This window comes from Ovis aries, chromosome 19, assembly GCF_016772045.2.
Source record: "Ovis aries strain OAR_USU_Benz2616 breed Rambouillet chromosome 19, ARS-UI_Ramb_v3.0, whole genome shotgun sequence".
Lineage (NCBI taxonomy): Eukaryota > Metazoa > Chordata > Mammalia > Artiodactyla > Bovidae > Ovis > Ovis aries.
The window spans coordinates 11,278,923-11,297,707 of NC_056072.1; the positions used below are offsets into that span (position 1 = coordinate 11,278,923).

Genomic DNA, 18,785 nt, shown 5'->3' on the forward strand with positions numbered 1-18,785 from the left:
ATATCGTTTGTAAAAATACTGAATCACCATGCTGTATACCGGAAACAAATATAATATTTTAAATCGACTGTGCTTTCATTTTAAAAAATACCATGGACTGATTCAACACTTTTTCTTTTGATTTAAAATAAAGGATTTTAGCAGGATCATCCTGCTTATTAATGGTGCCAACCAACTGGATTGTCAGTGCTTCCTGCCTCTCTCTGTGGTCCAAGCTGCTATTCCTTTGACTTTTGTCTAAGATACGACTTCTTACAACTGCCGGCTGCTCAGACCCTCCCTGACAATGAGTTTATTAGAGTCTAGATGTGTAGGAACCAGCTCTGCCAAAGCATAAAGCACACGTCCAAGATGATGAACGGCATCACTAAAAATAATAAAAGATTAAGCACACATTCCAGGGAAGTGACAGGGCATTCTTATGGAATTTGCCAGACTAAACTGTAGTGGATTCTCTTCACTGTCTCTCTATCTGCAAAACCAGACCTCCAAAGTGGCTTTGCTGAGATACAGATTTTGGACACCACTGGCAGGCAGCATCTCTGTGCAGCTATAGGGCTGATCCAAGGGGCTGGGCTTGCAGCTGACCCCGTGGAGCCCACAGCCTGTCTCAGCAGTTCATCATCAACAAAAAGCTCAGCAGCCTTTCCCGATGCGACCAGAGACTAGGAACCTTCAGAGACTGTCTTACTTCCCCATCGCACAGAGGAGGAAACTGAAAAGATGATCTTGGTTGCCCAAGGGTGCACCTCTTGGCTGCGGTGCCTCATCATTCACCTGTACCTGATACCACGAGAGACTCTGAGTGTGGGAGATGATTTGATCCACAGCTTTTTAGAGGCAGTGACTCAAAGACATGAATCTGTCTTTAAGGACAGGAATCTTTAATCTGAACCAGATAGAAAAGAGTAGGCTTAAGATGACAGACTTTACAGTCCATTTCTATCCCACCTCCCCTCACCCCCATGTATTCCTTCTTCAGGGTTCCCCCATATCTGAAAATCAGTTCATGAAAATGCATTCAACTGCATACATGGGTTACTTACACTGTTCTCTATGTATACTGACTTCAATAAATCATTTTTTTTTAATTAAGAAGTGTGCCAACCACGCACAACCTCAAAAAAAACCTTCCTGCCGGCAATGCTAGCAGTACTGATGGGAGCACCCAGCATGTGTCGGGGGTGGACTCTGCCAGCTGTGTCGTGTGTGTTAGCCCCTTGAATTCTCTGGGGAGGGGCTGTTCTAGCCCTGTTTTACAGATGAGAGAACCGAGGCTCAGAGAGCTTAAGTACCTTGTCCAGGGTCACATAACCAATGAGTATATGCTACAAAGAAACCTCATTTCCATTCCCCAAAAATGACCGATATGTTCTGTTAGGCTGTTTTGTTTGACTTGTCCCAACAAAGAAAGGAATGATTTCTCTTCTGTCTGACTTCCCTTGAGATAATATTTTGGATTCAGGATCTGTCTCATGGATGTCCCCTCCCCCAGCACACCCCCCCCCCCCAAAGCCCTTCCTATCCTTCCTGTAGGAATGAAGACAGTGAGACAAAGATGATTGAGTTTGTTCTCCTTTTCACCAAGGGAGAAACAGTGAATGATTCATTTAGTTGACAGACTATCTTTAAAGAGCCACCATCAGCCACACACTCTATGATGTGCTAGTGACCAGCTTAGATTGGGCCTTCGAGGGTGGCTAGAACTGAGTTCAAATCTTGACTCCACTTGAGCTAAATGGCCCAGAGCAGGTCGGTGCTGAGTAGCTCCTGGGGTGATTCTGTGAGTTAGACAGGAGATTGCAAGGAAAGCACAGAGCCTACAAGAAATGTTAGAGAGAGGGAAGCCAGGCCCTAAAAAGAGAGCGTAAATGGTGCTAGGCTGTGTCAGCTCAGTCATGGGCCCCATCACCACTGAGGCTTGAGCAGGAGAGCAGGACCTTCCAGGCAAAACATCAGCTGGCTTCCAGGGCTGAGCGAGGTTGAGGTAGGCTTCCCCAAGGAGGGGCTAGACCTTCCAAGGACACGGACCAAGTTGGACAAAGCCCTGTGCCTGGGCCAGCCTGTCTGCCGAGGGAGACAACAGCTGCCCAGAGCGGAGATTTCTGTCTCTTCAGCAAAGAAGAGCTTGAATGGGACCATGGGGTGTTGGGAGGATTGGCCGCAGAGGTCACGATGGATGCTTTGAATTATGCAAAAATAAACTGCACTGTAACCAGTAGGGCAAAAACAGAGCCAAAGGATACAGTCAGTGTTGAGCTAATACATGTTAAACAATGGCAGGAGGGCGTGGGAGCCCTGACTCGTGTGTCAGTTTCAGTGGTGTAAATACTCTCATGATGGACCATTTCAGAATACCATTGTAATGTCCTTAGTTGTGGAGCTGGGAAGAGAGGCACACCATTGGCATCACAGGAATGAGCCAGCACACCACCATGGTTCATAAAAGTTGGAACAGCTTGCCTCACTGAGACATGGGCTCCGAGGAACCTATGGCTCCCTTTGGGGACCAGGGCTTAGCTCCTCAAGTGAATGCCTTCAGTGTCCTAGGCATCATCATGTGACCCAAGGCAGACTGTGCCTAGCCTTTGCAATCTACAGTCTCCTAGGGAAACTGGCATTAATCCAGTAATTACAGTAAGTTACACAGTGCGCAGAACGCTCAGAAGTCCTATCTTATCTGGAGGGCACACGCATGTCCTTTGTTTCAAAACCCGTAATAAAGCGGAGACTGTTATTGTCTCTTCTGAATCAAGAACATGGTACCTCATCAAAGTTTTTCGCCATGCTTGCATTCGCTTTGTGGTATTTAAATCAAGATTGTTGTCTTTACAAGCCCTTCAAGAATTGAGACTTCAAGTGCCTTTTCAGATCCTAGTGGAAAACCCGTCAGAATACAACCAGGAAAGCATTCAGCAGAGTCCGTTTTATAGCAGCAGCAGCCTGGACACGTCTCTCCGGTTCAGCCTCAATGTCAAGCCCAGGTTGGACCCCCTCATACGGTGGGTGCTTCTTCTGGGGGACCAGCTCACTCTTGCTTTGCCTCCCAGGTGGTCTTCGAGGCGTTGCACAATCTGGAGCCGCGAGGCTACGTCGTGGGTTGGATCATTGCCATCAGCTTGCTGGTGGGAATCCTCATCTTCCTGCTGCTGGCTGTGCTGCTCTGGAAGGTGAGTGGAGATCGTGGGTCCCCAGGGAGTCTCCACCCGGACAGCCAGCTCTCCTGCCTTGCTGGGATAGAGCTCCTTGAAAGTGGTTTCATGTTGGAACTTCCTTCCTGGAGCAAGGTCCCCTCCAGGCAGTGAATGGAGTCTTGACTCCTCATGAGGTCATTCACACCTGAGGACTGGACCACTTCAGAGGGAACCCCAGAATTCACCCTCTTCTTCGTGGGGCTTCCCAGCAGAGTTGCCACCAGTCCTACTTGGTGAGTAACAGCTGGGACTGGGATGTGGATGGTTAGCTTGTTTACCTGTCATAAACACAAGAAAAGAAGCTACAGAGCCACTCTCTGTTCTTCTCCCATGTGGAATATGGGAAAGATTTCCACCCAGAGGACTCTAGTAATGGAGATAGGCTATGTGTCCAGAGTGCTGCCCAAGTGTCTCCATAAGAAGTTCTCCCAACCCCATGGGGGTCCATTTGTAGGCGGTAGACTTTCCCTGCCTCCTTCAACAGGGAGCACCTGCTCATCCTTCACGTCTTGCTTCTTGTCACTTTCTCAAGAAAGAGGGGTGTTCTCACCCTCAAGTCTAGGATAGTTTCTTTGCTCTGCACTTTGCTTTCAGAGTACCTGGGGTCCTTGACTTTGGAGCCTCTGTATTCATCAATAATGGTTTCAGAGTCATTATCTGAGGAAGGTCTGCCTCTTCCACTGGAAGGTAATGTGCCAGCTGAGTGGGGTCCCGTCTCTTCTTGTTTCCACCGAGTTCCCAGCTCCTTGAGAAGCACCAGGGACTGCAACTGGGACTTTCTGACACCAAGTTCCTGCTTTTCTAGTGTTCTGGGTTTCAGAGGCAAGTGGAGACAGCCTTTTACATGATTTTTGGATGGATGCTTTAAATTAAATGATTAGTTCCTTTGGGATTCCAAAATAACTTGTATTTCTTGATCAATCATAGAAATATATCAGTAAGAAAAAAGTTGTCAAGTACTCAGGAGCCCTTAGCCTAAAACCGCTTTTGGTCACTTTACCTTTTGACCTTTTTCTCTTCATAATAGACAAAGGCCAGGCATTCTCGTACCACCTGCTTATTTTAGTGCATTAAGTTCTCCAGTAAAATGTCTAATATGTCTTCAAGTGCAGGACATCTAAAATGAAAGCAACAGATTCAATTATCAATCTGAAAAAAGTATATACTTCAGAGTATCTAAGAAGTCTAGAAACAGGAAAAACAGTGTCTTGCAGTACATTTTTCAGATTGACATTTGGACTGATTGCTTTAAATTCAGAGATTCTTCACCTAAAAAGTGTTTCAGGTTTGAAGAAAGATATATTGAACATATCACTTGAAAGTAAGTTTACCTCGGGTTCCCATGCTGTGAAGGCACCCCAGATACTGTTTCATAGCCTAGCTTTCTCTGAACACAGAGTTGTGAACATCTTTCCCTGTTTTTAAAAACCTGTGTCCAGTGCTGTCCTTGGGCTGCAGCTGTTAGAAGATCCCCATCCTCAGATGCTGGGGTTCAGGTGGTTCCTGGCTTCACACTTCTTGTAACTGCAGCAGTGGATATGCTTAGAGCCAAATCTATGCACAAATCTTTTATTATGTTCTTAAAAGGAAACTTTAAAAACAGAATTACTGAGTCAGAAGAAATGCGCATTTTAAGCCTTTTATTACATATTGCCAATTGCCTTCTATAACGGTTACACACGCGGTGTATCAAAAGTGCCTATTTTCCCATATATTTGCCAGGAGTGGATATTACCTTTTTGAAAAAAACCTGTCCATTTGTTGTTTGTTTAATCTGCGTGGCCAGATAGATTGTTAATTCTCCATTTTCTCCAACTCCTTCCTGCCAAGGCGTCTGGTCTGTGGGTAGAGAACAAAGCCAGCTCAGTGCTTGAGATCTGAAGATAGCAAGGGCTTTGGAGGGTGTGGGTGTGTGTGTATGTGTGTGTGTGTGTGTGTGAAAGAGAGAGACTTCCTCTGTTTTTGTATGAGCATTTTATTTATTCATTTTTTAAAATTATATCACACTGTTGCTTTAATTTGTATTCAAAAAATTTCAAGTTAGTTTAGACATCCTTTTTTATATATTTATATTTTACTTCCATTTCTCTCTCTCTCTTTTTTTTTTTTTTTTGTTACTTTTTGACTGCAAACTGTGGCATGTGGGATTTTGATTCCCCAATCAGGGATCTAACCTGCGCCCCCTGTATTATAAAAGTGCAGTCTTAACCACTAGACTACCAGTGAAGTCCCTGTATGGACGTTTCAGAAGAGAGGAAACACTGTCCTCCATGGCTGGGTGCATGGGACCGGACAGGGACATGGAGTGGGCAGAGTGTGGTTGTGCCCACCACCTCCTGTGATGGGAGGCCCTCCCTCTGGCCCCCACTTTGCTTTGCTGCTTAAGAGCACCCTCTCTCCTGAGCACACACTCCCACCTCCTTCCAGTTGTCATCTGCTTCGCTTTGTTTCTCTTGTGTTTGTTTAAAGAATGTAGTTGCAGGAGAGGGTGTCATGGGATGGCCAGCACCCTGAAGTCACCGAGTTGTGTGTGATCCAAAGAGCCCAGGTCCAAGAAGGCAGATACCACTCTCTGCCTTGGACTAGCCATGAAGTGGTGGCAGTCAAGGGGCCTTCACCAGACAAGGTCACCATTAAGTGGGGGTGGGAGGAAGGGTCTAGAACAGTTCTGAGAAAGCTGGCGAGTGATGACGTGTAGGTCAAACAGTTTTGCTCACCGTCCAAGAGCAGTATTTGCTTTCAACTCATATTTACTGAATACTTGCTTTGTACCAAACACTGGGCTAGGTGCCTGCATGCCACAGTGATTGTGACTTGACTTGAATGCGTCTCCATCGAGCATACAGACTGTAAATATAGTTGAGGGTGGTGAGTGCTGGGTAATGAGTGTTCTGGAAACTGTGAAGAACACCATTAATTCCCCTGTCCCCACTCCAGGGGAATGAAAAGGCAGAAGAGTGCAGCACGGTAGATGAGGGCTCAGGCTTTTCAGGCTGACAGCTGTGAACTGGAACCCTGGCTCTTGCCCTTGCCAGCCGTGTGACCTTGGGAGAGCTGCTTACCCTCTCTGATCCTCAGCTTCCTTCTCTATAAAACAGAGACCCTAATATCCAGCTTGAGGTATAGAGGTAAATTGAAGAAAGTAGGAAAAACTGCTAGACCATTCAGGTATGACCTAAATCAAATCCCTTATGATTATACAGTGTAAGTGAGAAATAGATTTAAGGGCCTAGATCTGATAGAGTGCCTGATGAACTATGGACTGAGGTTCGTGACATTGTACAGGAGACAGGGATCAAGACCATCCCCATGGAAGAGAAATGCAAAAAAGCAAAATGGCTGTCTGGGGAGGCCTTACAAATAGCTGTGAAAAGAAGAGAGGCGAAAAGCAAAGGAGAAAAGGAAAGATACAAGCATCTGAATGCAGAATTCCAAAGAATAGCAAGAAGAGATAAGAAAGTCTTCTTCAGCAGTGCAAAGAAATAGAGGAAAAGAACAGAATGGGAAAGACTAGAAATCTCTTCAAGAAAATTAGAGATACCAAGGGAACATTTCATGCAAAGATGGGCTCGATAAAGGACAGAAATGGTATGGGCCTAACAGAAGCAGAAGACATTAAGAAGAGGTGGCAAGAATACACAGAAGAACTGTACAAAAAAGGTCTTCACAACCTGGATAATCACGATGGTGTGATCACTCATCTAGAGCCAGACATCTTGGAATGAAAAATCAAGTGGGCCTTAGAAAGTGTCACTATGAACAAAGCTAGTGGAAGTGATGGAATTCCAGTTGAGCTATTTCAAATCCGAAAAGATGATGCTGTGAAAGTGCTACACTCAATATGCCAACAAATCTGGAAAACTCAGCAGTGGCCACAGGACTGGAAAAGGTCAGTTTTCATTCCAATCCCAAAGAAAGGCAATGCCAAAGAATGCTCAAACTACCGCACAGTTGCACTCATCTCACATGCTAGTAAGGTAATGCCCAAAATTCTCCAAGCCAGGCTTCAGCAATACGTGAACCGTGAACTCCCTCATGTTCAAGCTGGTTTTAGAAAAGGCAGAGGAACCAGAGATCAAATTGCCAACATCCACTGGATCATGGAAAAAGCAAGAGAGTTACCGAAAAACCATCGATTTCTGCTTTATTGACTATGCCAAAGCCTTTGACTGTGTGGATCACAATAAACTGGAAAATTCTGAGAGAGATGGGAATACCAGACCACCTGACCTGCCTCTTGAGAAATCTGTATGCATGTCAGGAAGCAACAGTTAGAACTGGACATGGAACAACAGACTGGTTCCAAATAGGAAAAGGAGTACGTCAAGGCTGTATATTGTCACCCTGCTGATTTAGCTTACCTGCAGAGTACATCATGAGAAACTCTGGGCTGGAAGAAACACAAGCTGGAATCCAGATTGCCAGGAGAAATATCAATAACCTCAGATATGCAGATGACACCACCCTTATGGCAGAAAGTGAAGAGGAACTAAAAGCCTCTTGATGAAAGTGAAAGAGGAGAGTGAAAAAGTTGGCTTAAATCTCAACATTCAGAAAACGAAGATCATGGCATCTGGTCCCATCACTTCATGGGAAATAGATGGGGAAACAGTGGAAACAGTGTCAGACTTTATTTTGGGGGGCTCCAAAATCACTGCAGATGATGACTGCAGCCATGAAATTAAAAGACGCTTACTCCTTGGAAGAAAAGTTATGACCAACCTAAATAGCATATTCAAAAGCAGAGCCATTACTTTGCCAACAAAGGTCCATCTAGTCAAGGCTATGGTTTTCCAATAGTCATGTATGGATGTGAGAGTTGGACTGTGAAGAAGGCTGAGTGCCGAAGAATTGATGCGTTTGAACTGTGGTGTTGGAGAAGACTCTTGAGAGTCCCTTGGACTGCAAGGAGATCCAACCAGTCCATTCTAAAGGAGATCAGCCCTGGGATTTGTTTGGAAGGAATGATACTAAAGCTGAAACTCCAGTACTTTGGCCACCTCATGCGAAGAGTTGACTCTTTGGAAAAGACTTTGATGCTTGGAGGGATTGGGGCAGGAGGAAAAGGGGACGACAGAGGATGAGATGGCTGGATGGCATCACCAACTCGATGGACGTGAGTCTGAGTGAACTCCGGGAGTTGGTGATGGACAGGGAGGCCTGGCGTGCTGCAATTCATGGGGTCACAAAGAGTCAGACACGACTGAGCGACTGAACTGAACTGAACTGAAGACCAAATGCTTAGCACTTAATAGAAGCCCCCAGTTCTAGTCAGAGGACATTTCCTAAATGAGGTATCATTCAAGTCTAACCTTGGATTCGGTTTGAGTTTTCCAGGCAGGGTAGGACAGATGGATATTCCATGCAGAGAGGAGAGCGATCTGGGGATAGGGTGGGGGTAAGCACAGTCACCATAGAGATGGCTGGGAGACTGGACTCCACCAGGCCCCTTCCCTCTCCATGTAGACTCAGGGCCTCTCCATGTGACCCTTCCAGCAGACTGTGCTGACATTTTACGTGGTGGCTTTGCTCTGGGAGAGCATAGTGATAGCTGCCAGTTCTCTGAAAGGCTGGCCCAGAACTGGGAAGGCATCATCCTACTGTACTCTGTCAAAGCAGTCACATGCCACCCTAGAGTCAAGGGACAGGAAATAGACCCTGCCTCCCAAGGGGGAAAGCAGCAAAGGGTTAGTGGTATCTTTTGTCTATCATATGCATGCTGTTCCAAAAAATGGGTAAAACCTTAATCTTTTCTTTAAAACTCACTATGACAAAGGACAATTCACCTAACTGGAAGTTTTGTTGTTTTAAAGTAGGTGAAACCTCATTTCTCTTCCGGTGTCATAGATAAAATTGTGATTGTACTCCTTAGAAGGAAGAAAAAGTAAAGCTCGGTGCAAGGTTCATGAACACACCTGCCATTCAGAGTGAGTTGTCTGTTTAGGCAAAGTGACAGTGCAGTAAGGAGCTTGACAGAGGGAGTTCTTTAAGAAAAATATTTTCCTCTTAAAGGACTAACTAAATGTAACGACTTTATAGGACACTGACAAGGGCAAATGAAATGTAGGATTATTGTGAAGACCTATATAATGAAGCAGGGCAAAGGCTAACAGAGTTCTGCCAAGAGAACACACTGGTCATAGCAAACACCCTCTTCCAACAACACAAGAGAAGACTCTACACATGGACATCACCAGATGGTCAACACCGAAATCAGATTGATTATATCCTTTGCAGCCAAAGATGGAGAAGCTCTATACAGTCAGCAAAAACAAGACCGGGAGCGGACTGTGGCTCAGATCATGAACTCCTTACTGCCAAATTCAGACTTAAAGAAAGTAGGGAAAACCACTAGACCATTCAGGTATGACCTAAATCAAATCCCTTATGATTATACAGTGGAAGTGAGAAATAGATTTAAGGGACTAGACCTGATAGAGTGCCTGATGGATGGAGGTTTGTGACATTGTGTAGGAGACAGGGAGCAAGACCATCCCCAAGAAAAAGAAATGCAAAAAAGCAAAATGGCTGTCCGAGGAGGCCTTACAAATAGCTGTGAAAAGAAGAGAAGTGAAGAGAAAAGGAAAAATGTAAGCATCTAAATGCAGAGTTCCCAAGAATAGCAAGGAGAGATAAGAAAGCCGTCCTCAGCGATCAATGCAAAGAAATAGAGGAAAACAACAGAATGGGAAAGACTAGAGACGTCTTCAAGAAAATTAGAGATACCAAGGGAACATTTCATGCAAAGATGGGCTCGATAAAGGACAGAAATGGTATGGACCTAACAGAAGCAGAAGATATTAAGAAGAGATGGCAAGAATACACAGAAGAACTGTACAATAAAGATCGTCATGACCCAGATAATCATGATGGTGTGATCACTCACACTCACCTAGAGCCAGACATCCTGGAATGTGAAGTCAGGTGGGCCTTAGGAAGAAGCATCACTACAAACAAAGCTAGTGGAGGTGATGGAATTCAATTGAGCTAATTCAAATCCTAAAAGATGATGCTGTGAAAGTGCTACACTCAATATGCCAGCAAATTTGGAAAACTCAGCAGTGGCCACAGGACTGGAAAAGGTCAGTTTTCATTCCAATCCCAAAGAAAGGCAATGCCGAAGAATGCTCAAACTACTGCACAATTGCACTCATCTCACATGCTAGTAAAGTAATGCTCAAAATTCTCCAAGCCAGGCTTCAGCAATACGTGAACTGTGAACTTCCAGATGTTCAAGCTGGTTTTAGAAAAGGCAGAGGAACCAGAGATCAAATTGCCAACATCAGCTGGATCATGGAAAAGCAAGAGAGTTCCAGAAAAACATCGATTTCTGCTTTATTGACTATGCCAAAGCCTTTGATTGTGTGGATCACAATAAACTGTGGAAAATTCTGAAAGAGATGGGAATACCAGACCCCCTGACCTGTCTCTTGAGAAACCTGTATGCAGGTCAGGAAGCAGCAGTTAGAACTGGACATGGAACAACAGACTGGTTCCAAATAGGAGAAGGAGTACATCAAGGCTGTATATTGTCACCCTGCTTATTTAACTTACCTGCAGAGTACATCATGAGAAACTCTGGGCTGGATGAAACACAAGCTGGAATCAAGATTGCCGAGAAAAATATCAATAACCTCAGATATGCAGATGACACCACCCTTATGGCAGAAGGTGAAGAAGAACTAAAGAACCTTGTGATGAAAATGAAAGAGGAGAGTGAAAAAGTTGGCTTAAAGCTCAACATTCAGAAAACGAAGATCATCGCATCCAGTCCCATCAATTCATGGCAAATAGATGGGGAAACAGTGGACACAGTGGATGACTTATTTTTCTGGGCTCCAGAATCACTGTGGATTGTGATTGCAACCAAGAAATTAAAAGATGCTTGCTCCTTGGAAGGAAAGTTATGACCAACTTAGACAGCATATTAAAAAGCAGAGCCATTACTTTGCCGACAAAGGTCCATCTAGTCAAAGCTATGGTTTTTCCGGTAGTCATGTATGAATGTGAGAGTTGGACTATAAAAAAAGCTGAGCGCCAAAGAATTGATGCTTTTGAACTGTGGTGTTGGAGAAGACTCTTGAGAGTCCCTTGGACTGCAGGAAGATCCAACCATTGCATCCTAAAGATCAGTCCTGGGTGTTCATTGGAGGGACTGATGTTGAAGCTGAAACTCCAATACTCTGGCCACCTAATGCCAAGAGCTGACTCTTTGGAAAAGACCCTGATGCTGGGAAAGATTGAGGGCAGGAGGAGAAGGGGACGATATGGGATGAGATGGTTGGATGGCATCACCGACATAATGGACAAGGGTTTGGGTGGACTCCAGGAGTTGGTGATGGACAGGGAGGCCTGTGCTGCGTTTCATGGGGATGCAAAGAGTCAGACATGACTGAGCGACTGAACTGAAACTGAAATATATTCCTAAAACTTCAGCTACAGACCTCTTTTTTAAAATTTATTTTCTTGAAGTGCAGCTAATTTACAATGTTTACAATCATTTACAGTGACTTACAATTTGCATTTCTGCCATATGGTAAAGTGATTCATTTATTTATGTATATATGTACTTTTTCATATTCTTTTCCATTATGGTTTATCACAGGATCTTGAATATAGTTCCCTGTGATATACAGTAGGACCTTGTTGTTTATCCATCCTCTGTATAATAGTTTACATCTACTAATCCCAAACTCTCAGTCCTTCCCTCCCCCATCTTCCTCCCCTTGGCAACAAGAAGTCTATTCTCTATTCCTTTGAGTCAACTAGAGATCTCTTATCAACTTGGATTTCTATGTTTATAACCTAAGAAAAATTCATTGTGTATAGAGGTCTAATATTACATTGACCATCCAGAAATCTCTTGATTAATGGACCTAATATTTGAGTTAGATGGGAGGGCTAAATGATTCTGGCTTATTACCATATTTCACATATCATTCCCTCCAGTCCTTTCAAGGCGAAAGTCACCTAGTTGCCACTGTGAACCAGGAAACACTTCACTAGGACCTTTAAAGGCAAGTGAGCAATATTCAAGTCCTCTTCCCCTTCTCAAGGGACATCTCTTAAAGTTCCCTTTGCTGTAGCTCCTGACACTGCTGCATATGGTTGCTTGCCAGTGCCTTGAGTTCATGAGCCCCAAATATTGTTCCCCAAAATGTATGCGGATAGTGACTTGGTACTGGAAGTGAACAAGACAGCTGGCCCAGTGTGGATGGACTTTTTATGCCACACAAGCCTACAGGGCAGCATGCCCTATACTTGGGAGCTGGCCAGTGCCTTCACTCAGCAAACTTTACTGGATCCTTGCTAGGTAGCCAACTCAGGATGAAATGACAGAGGTAATAAGTAACAGAGCCCTCTCTCTATCTTGAAGAGTCTGGGAAAAGCAATTAAGTGACCAGAGATGGTGAGTGAGCCCAGCATGTGCAGCTCTGGGCCAGGTAAAGAGCCTGTACCACCAGCTCTTGGCTCCGCCTACGGGTCACCATGGTGCCACCAACATGCCCATCATCGCCTGTTTGTCTTAAACAGAAGCCTCTTGTGGGGTCAGCAAATGCCTTCTCCAGAGCCGAACTCCAGGCTCCTTGCCTCGTGCTTGCCCCCTTCTCTGCCTCTGGGCCTTACAGAAGGCTGGCTGCTGGCATGTCAGGCACTCTCTCCTGCTCCGCAGCGGCAGATCCTGGCTCTGACACAAAATCCACAGTGAGGGCCCCCCAGCTAACCAGATCCTTCTTCAATCTGAAATGGATCCTAATCAGCTTTCCCAGAGCCAGGCTGTTAGCAGACATTGGGAGCCATAATTTAAACTTTCTGTGCAAGGATTACAGTAGCCTGCCAAACCACCATGCAGGAAGAAAACTTTGAAATAGGAAACTCTTTTAAGGGAGAAAAATTCAAATGAGTCCCCTCTCCTTTCCTTTGGCTCCCGATTGGTTTTGAAATGGCCTGGCCCTGGGGCCTCTTCAAGACAGTCATAAAGGCCTGTTTATAGGAGGAAGTTTCATTATTGTTCAGATGGTGTATGGGACTTGCACCTTTAAGGAGTGCCTTCAGCTCGTCAAGCCAGCCTTTGAGTCAAGTGGTGAAAGAGTAGAGATGCTGGGATGTTTTTACTTCAAGAGGAAAAGCCTCATTGAGGGCCCCAGACTTCTCTCTCCTCTTCTGCCTGCTCCCTTGTACAATTTGCCAAAACAAACAGGCCACCACTTGGTGAAGGAGAAAACTTCATCCTTCTCTTCTGCTTCCAACCCAAGAACCGTTCCCTCCCTCCTCTTGGCGCCTTTTGCCAATGAGATGGCCTGGAGCAAAGGGCAGTGCCATCACCTGGTCAAAACCATGGCCAGCCTCTTCCCAAAAGGCCCAGGACCTGCCAGCTTTGTCTGCTCTCAGGTGTTGTAGAGGTGGGCCACGCAGCGGGTTTGCCATCCTCTTCAGAAAGGCCAACTCGAACCCTCTGTCCGCCGAACCTGTTCTAAGAGCCTGCTGCTCTGGAGCTGGCTTTGGGTGCCTGGTTTTCACTTGAGAGCATTGCTGCAAACCTCAAGCAGAAGCACTTAGAAAAAGAAATCTATGAAAAGGCTCAGAGGCTGTGTAGGTTTGGCAGCCCCTCCAGGAGTCATTGGGGGGTTATCACCTTCCCTCCAGCTGGGCTAGGAGAACCCTTCCTTGCTTCTCCTGCAGAGAAAAAGAAAATGCACAGGCACACACATATATACACCCCCTTTGCACTGGCTCAATTGAAACCATGTGCCAGAGACACTCGGTGGAGACTTATTTATGTTTGGAAGTAAATATTGGGTTGATGTTGCACTGTTGACATCTCGAGACAGAGACGTGCTATGTAAATAGTCAAGGAACTTGAAAGGGCTGATAAACATGAGGCCCTGAGTTAGTCCAAAGAAGGAGTATGTCTGAGGCCCTTAGAATAGCTACCCGGGAGGCATCCCAAAGGCCAGGGAGGAGTAGGTGGAGGGTCTCCCTAAAGACCAAGCACCATGGGGTTGTTCAGCTGTTCCTCACTCACCCCAGACTGGGCTGGGAAGGAGGAACCTGATGCTGCAAGCTGTGGAACCCCAGAACCCGGTGATTCTCACTTCTTCCTTGGCCCCAGGCCTCTCACAGTCTTCCTAATTAGGGCTATTCAAGGGGAAACCGGCTGTTTCCCTAGGAATTTTCTGGCAGGTTTTTGATACAAGTTTGCATGAGAAAGTTGTGTGAATCTGTCAGGTCTGAGGGAGCCGCCCATGGTACTACAGGCCCCCTCTGGAGCAACACAGACAAGAAGCCAGAAAAGCCCCTGCTCTCTCAGCTTCCAGCAGAGCCAAGTTTGGCTGGAGTCTCCCTTCCTGTAGGGTTTCCATGAGTGTTTCCTCTGCTACAGACAGATCAATTATAAACAGAATCTTTTGCCCCTCAAGTGCAAAGCAGGCACTCGAAGGTTCCCAGGAAAAGTGTAGGAAAACACAGACTCCACTGGCTTAGCATTGAATGAGGGGCTACTTAGGGTCTGATTTAACTCATCATGGATCATTTCCCAGCACCCTCAGCATGGGCTCAACCTGCCCTGAAAATATAAGTTTGTTCAGCATCTCTTCAAGATTTTCCCCAAATTAACCATGAACACTAATGAGGGTGAAAGTGTAGGCCTGCTGCAGGGGAGAAGTGCCTTTATAGTCTTGATTTATCTTTGTGTTTAAGAGTTTTAGACTTCTTTATACTTTATAATATATCCATACTTTAATATAAAAATTCAAAATTAACATTCCCGAAAACTCTTTGTGAAAAATTGATACTGGGTAAGGACTTTGTGCCCTGAGCCTTCTGCGTGTGAGAGCTGGGTACACAGCTGTGTGCTTCATAAGCTGCAGTGCTGAGTTTGCCTTGGGAACCAACATAAAAAGCCTTCATCATGTTTCAGGGCTAGAAGAGTTCTGAGAATGCCATCCGTCTCTTGGGCGGAGACAGAGACACTGGGGTTTAGAGCCAGGAGGTGACCTGCTCATGAGCAGTAATCACAACTCCAGGCTCCCCGTGCACTGCCTCTCCTGTCCTGCCCTTCTGACTAGGTCCTATGGCACTGGGCAGGCCTGGCATGTCACAGTTGTTTAGGGGGCCATGGCTTGGTAAACTCAGAGCCTAAGCTTTGGGCTGTCTGCCAAAAGCCAAAATCAGGCTGTAAACAACAGCATGAAGGTGACAGTCTCTTTTTCTGAAATGGAGTTCATTTGATCACATAAGAAACGTTGGTTTGACGGATCCAGCTCTAGACTATATGGTGCCTTGGTGCATGCGTGCGTGCTGAGTCGCTTTAGTCATGTCCAACTCTTTGCAGCCCTATGGACTGAAGCCCACCAGGTTTCTCCATTTGTGGGATTCTCTAGGCAAGAATACTAGCGTGGGTTGCCATGGCCTCCTCCAAAGGGTCTTCCCAATCCAGGGATCAAACTCGTGTCTGCATGCGTTGTCTGCATTGCAGGCAGATTCTTTATCCACTAAGCCACCTGGGAAGCCCATGGCACCTTGGTGCAAATAAGTAAACAGCACCCTGTCCTCCAGAAGCTTTACTTCCATCTGTCAGAAAATTCAGAAAATCTGATTTTGTTAGAAAAAGATACTTGACTGCCATCTGCTGGAAATAGTTGTAATAAATTTCACATCTCTCATATCTGTGACATGAGTGGTAACCCCAACAACTTACATGCAGTGCATGGCCTGTGCTGTTTATCCAGCACTCTAGTCATGAGAATGGACCATGTTTTAAGAAATTGTCTTTGGGCTCCAGAGAAAAAGGACAGACATCAGTGGCAGCTCCAACCTTCCATCTAAGAGACTACACACAGGTTGTGTTGGGAACGGGGCTCTGGAGACCCTGCTGCTCTGGAGTGGGGTGGAGAGTTTGCAAGGCTGTTTCTAAGAGAAGCTTTACAGTTAACTGCCAGTGGGCGCAGAGTTTTCAAGACTAATACTGACTGCACTCCACTTGAGAAAAAATAATTCCTACAGGATATGACGCCGTCACTTTGTTGGTAACAAGTATGACACATGTAAACTTGAACTCAGAAGAGCCACCTGTGAGAGACAGTGCAGACACTCTAAATCCTTGCTGGATTGACACTCTGCATCAAATCCGCATGCCAGCATAACAGAGCTATGAGGAAATGTGCCGACTTTTTGTCCCCTTTAGAGGAACAAGACAGATCTGTTCAGCAGGACCAGACACAGTGATGCTCTTTGCATCTGGAACCCTGTCAGCTGCCCCCCTGCTACTTTTCCTATGAGTGTCAATCCATTCATAAATCAGACAAAAATATGGAATTCTGTATCAGTTAACCCTTGCTGTGTAACAAACCGAAGTTTAGGAGCTAAAAAACAACCACCATCTACGTAGCTCACAATTCTGTGGGTTACACTGACCTTGACAAGGCAGTCCTCCCATCTTTGTGGGGCTCACACCCCACAGCTGCAGGCAATTGGGTGCTGTCTAGTTTAGGAGGACCTCAGCTGGGTGGATTTGTCTTTCAGCAGCAAGACCAAACTCGTTCACATGGAAGCTAGGCAGGGGTCTGAGAAAGCAAGCGGGAGTGTGCATGGCTTAAGTGTGGAACTGACAGGGCATCACTTCCCTTGTATTCAGCCATCAAAACAAGTCACAGTGCAGATCTGGAAAGTGAAAAATAGCCTCAGTCTCCTGATAGTGTTTGTTGCAGAGCCACGGTACAGGGCATTTTTGCATTTATCACTGGCACTAAGTAGAAGTGAGATGCTAAGCTCTGGTGATAAAAAGCACAAATCCTTAGGAATCCTAAATGTGAAAGATAATAAGAGAGCAGAAGACAGCTGAAGCTCTGCTTGATTGGTGCCATCGTGGAGATATGTTACATCTTTGGAGTTAAATGAGTAAAGATCACTGAAACATCATGCTACCTGCAGGCAGAATCCTGTGCTAAAAAATCTTACTCTGATGTAACATCCAGCCTTCTTTCTACCATGATGTTCTCCTCAGTTCAGAAAGTGTACATGACACACTTGCTCTGTTAACCACATCTGTGTCTTTCAAGAATGAGATATCCAGCAGTAACTTCTTGATAGACATTTCCACAAAACCTTTGGTTGCTTTGCTGGCCTCCTGTGGCTATGCTTAGAGGATGGCAACAACAATCTTTTTCTGATTCTCCAGAACATTCAGGCCAAGCCTCCTTTCTATATTTCCTTGCAGAAGGAAGAAAGTGGTAGAGATTTGAGAAGAGAGAAGTGTATGTGTGAGGGTGTCAGGAAGTGGGGTTCTGACAGATGTGGTCTGATGCTAGGGACATAAGGGAACTCATTATCTGTCTGCAGAATGGACCTTGAGGATCAAAACTCAGAACACAAGGGCCCTTGCCCTGTTCTGTGGAAACTTCCACTCCCTCCTGGCCATCAGTCTGCACCACTTTGCCGGCTGCTCTCAAAGGGAGCTCTCACCTGGGCCATGCAGGTCGAGGTGACCAATGCTGTCTTGGCAGCTCTCTTAACAGTCTTCATCTTCAGCTGGGCCATAAGCCTCTTTCAGGGAGTAGGAGGAAGATGCAGTGAGTCAGTGGATTCTGGGTTCACGGTGAGGAAGTGTGAGGACAGATGCACAGAGGAGTTAGATGTGCTCGCGAGCCTGGGTTTGCTTAACAATTTGTTTAGGGCAAGTTTGGTGCGTACATCCCCCACTGGCAGCAGACTGTGGAGATTACTAGTCTCAAAGGTCTTCAAATATGACTATGAGAATTATATGCCAGTGACAGTGTGGTACCAAAAACCTGCAGGGCAGCCTCCCTGTAGTGAGCCAAGAGTGCATGTCTGTTTCATTTCCCCTACTCAAGGGGATCAAAATGAGGATTTGGGGGCAGTTATTTATTTGGAAGACAATCTCAGGAAACACAGATGGGGGACCAGGAGAGGGAGAGGGCAGGGAAGGAAGCTAATAAAGGATGTTATCAAGCTGGTTACCACTGCAGGCAACTTCCATGTGGAGCACACACCTCAGGATTTCGCACCCAACGAGAGAGGGAGCTGGGGTATTTGTACACCCACTCCCATCAGTCATGTTTAAAGGCAGATACAGGAGGATGTCTGACCTCAGAAACAGAGGCCACTAACTCTGGGGAGCACAGAACAAGAGATGCCAGGTGTTCCTGAGCATGGGGAAAAGGTCAGCTTTGGACTACAAAAGGTTACTTTTCTGTGGCAATAGTGCCTGCACTGTCTGTGTGAGAAGTGGAAATCCATCTTACCATATGTGAAAAGCCATAAACTTTGGAAGGAAAGATCTTTTCAGAACTAAGCTAAGGAAACTACCATCATGGTTCAGGAGGAGTTGCCAGTTCTAGGGAGATACACACTGCCAGCTGTGTGCACAGCAGCTCATTAGGGTCACAGATTTGAGAGAAAGATCTAGAAGACAGCAAGGTAGGATGCAGACCTGAAGACACTTTTAAATGCCTACTGTATGAGAGCAGTATTTATCAAATTGTTCCACAATGGCTAATGTCTCACAGGATATTTAACAGATTTATCAAAAGTTAAATAAGCTTGAGAAATATCGTCCCTGACTTTCTCAAT

The 18,785-nt window shown here is 45.5% G+C and overlaps 1 protein-coding gene across 2 annotated transcripts in view; it reads left to right on the forward strand.

Annotated features, from left to right (window-relative positions):
- ITGA9 (integrin subunit alpha 9) overlaps positions 1 to 18,785 on the forward strand; it is a 368,750-nt gene that overhangs the window by 344,853 nt on the left and 5,112 nt on the right. Inside the window, exon 27 of one of the 2 annotated variants that reach the window (XM_004018225.5) lies at positions 3,051 to 3,170. In XM_004018225.5, coding sequence (XP_004018274.3) covers positions 3,051 to 3,170 — 120 coding nt within the window. Of the gene's footprint in view, positions 1 to 3,050; positions 9,863 to 18,785 lie in introns of those variants that run through there. The other variant, XM_060402078.1, reaches the window with a different exon arrangement.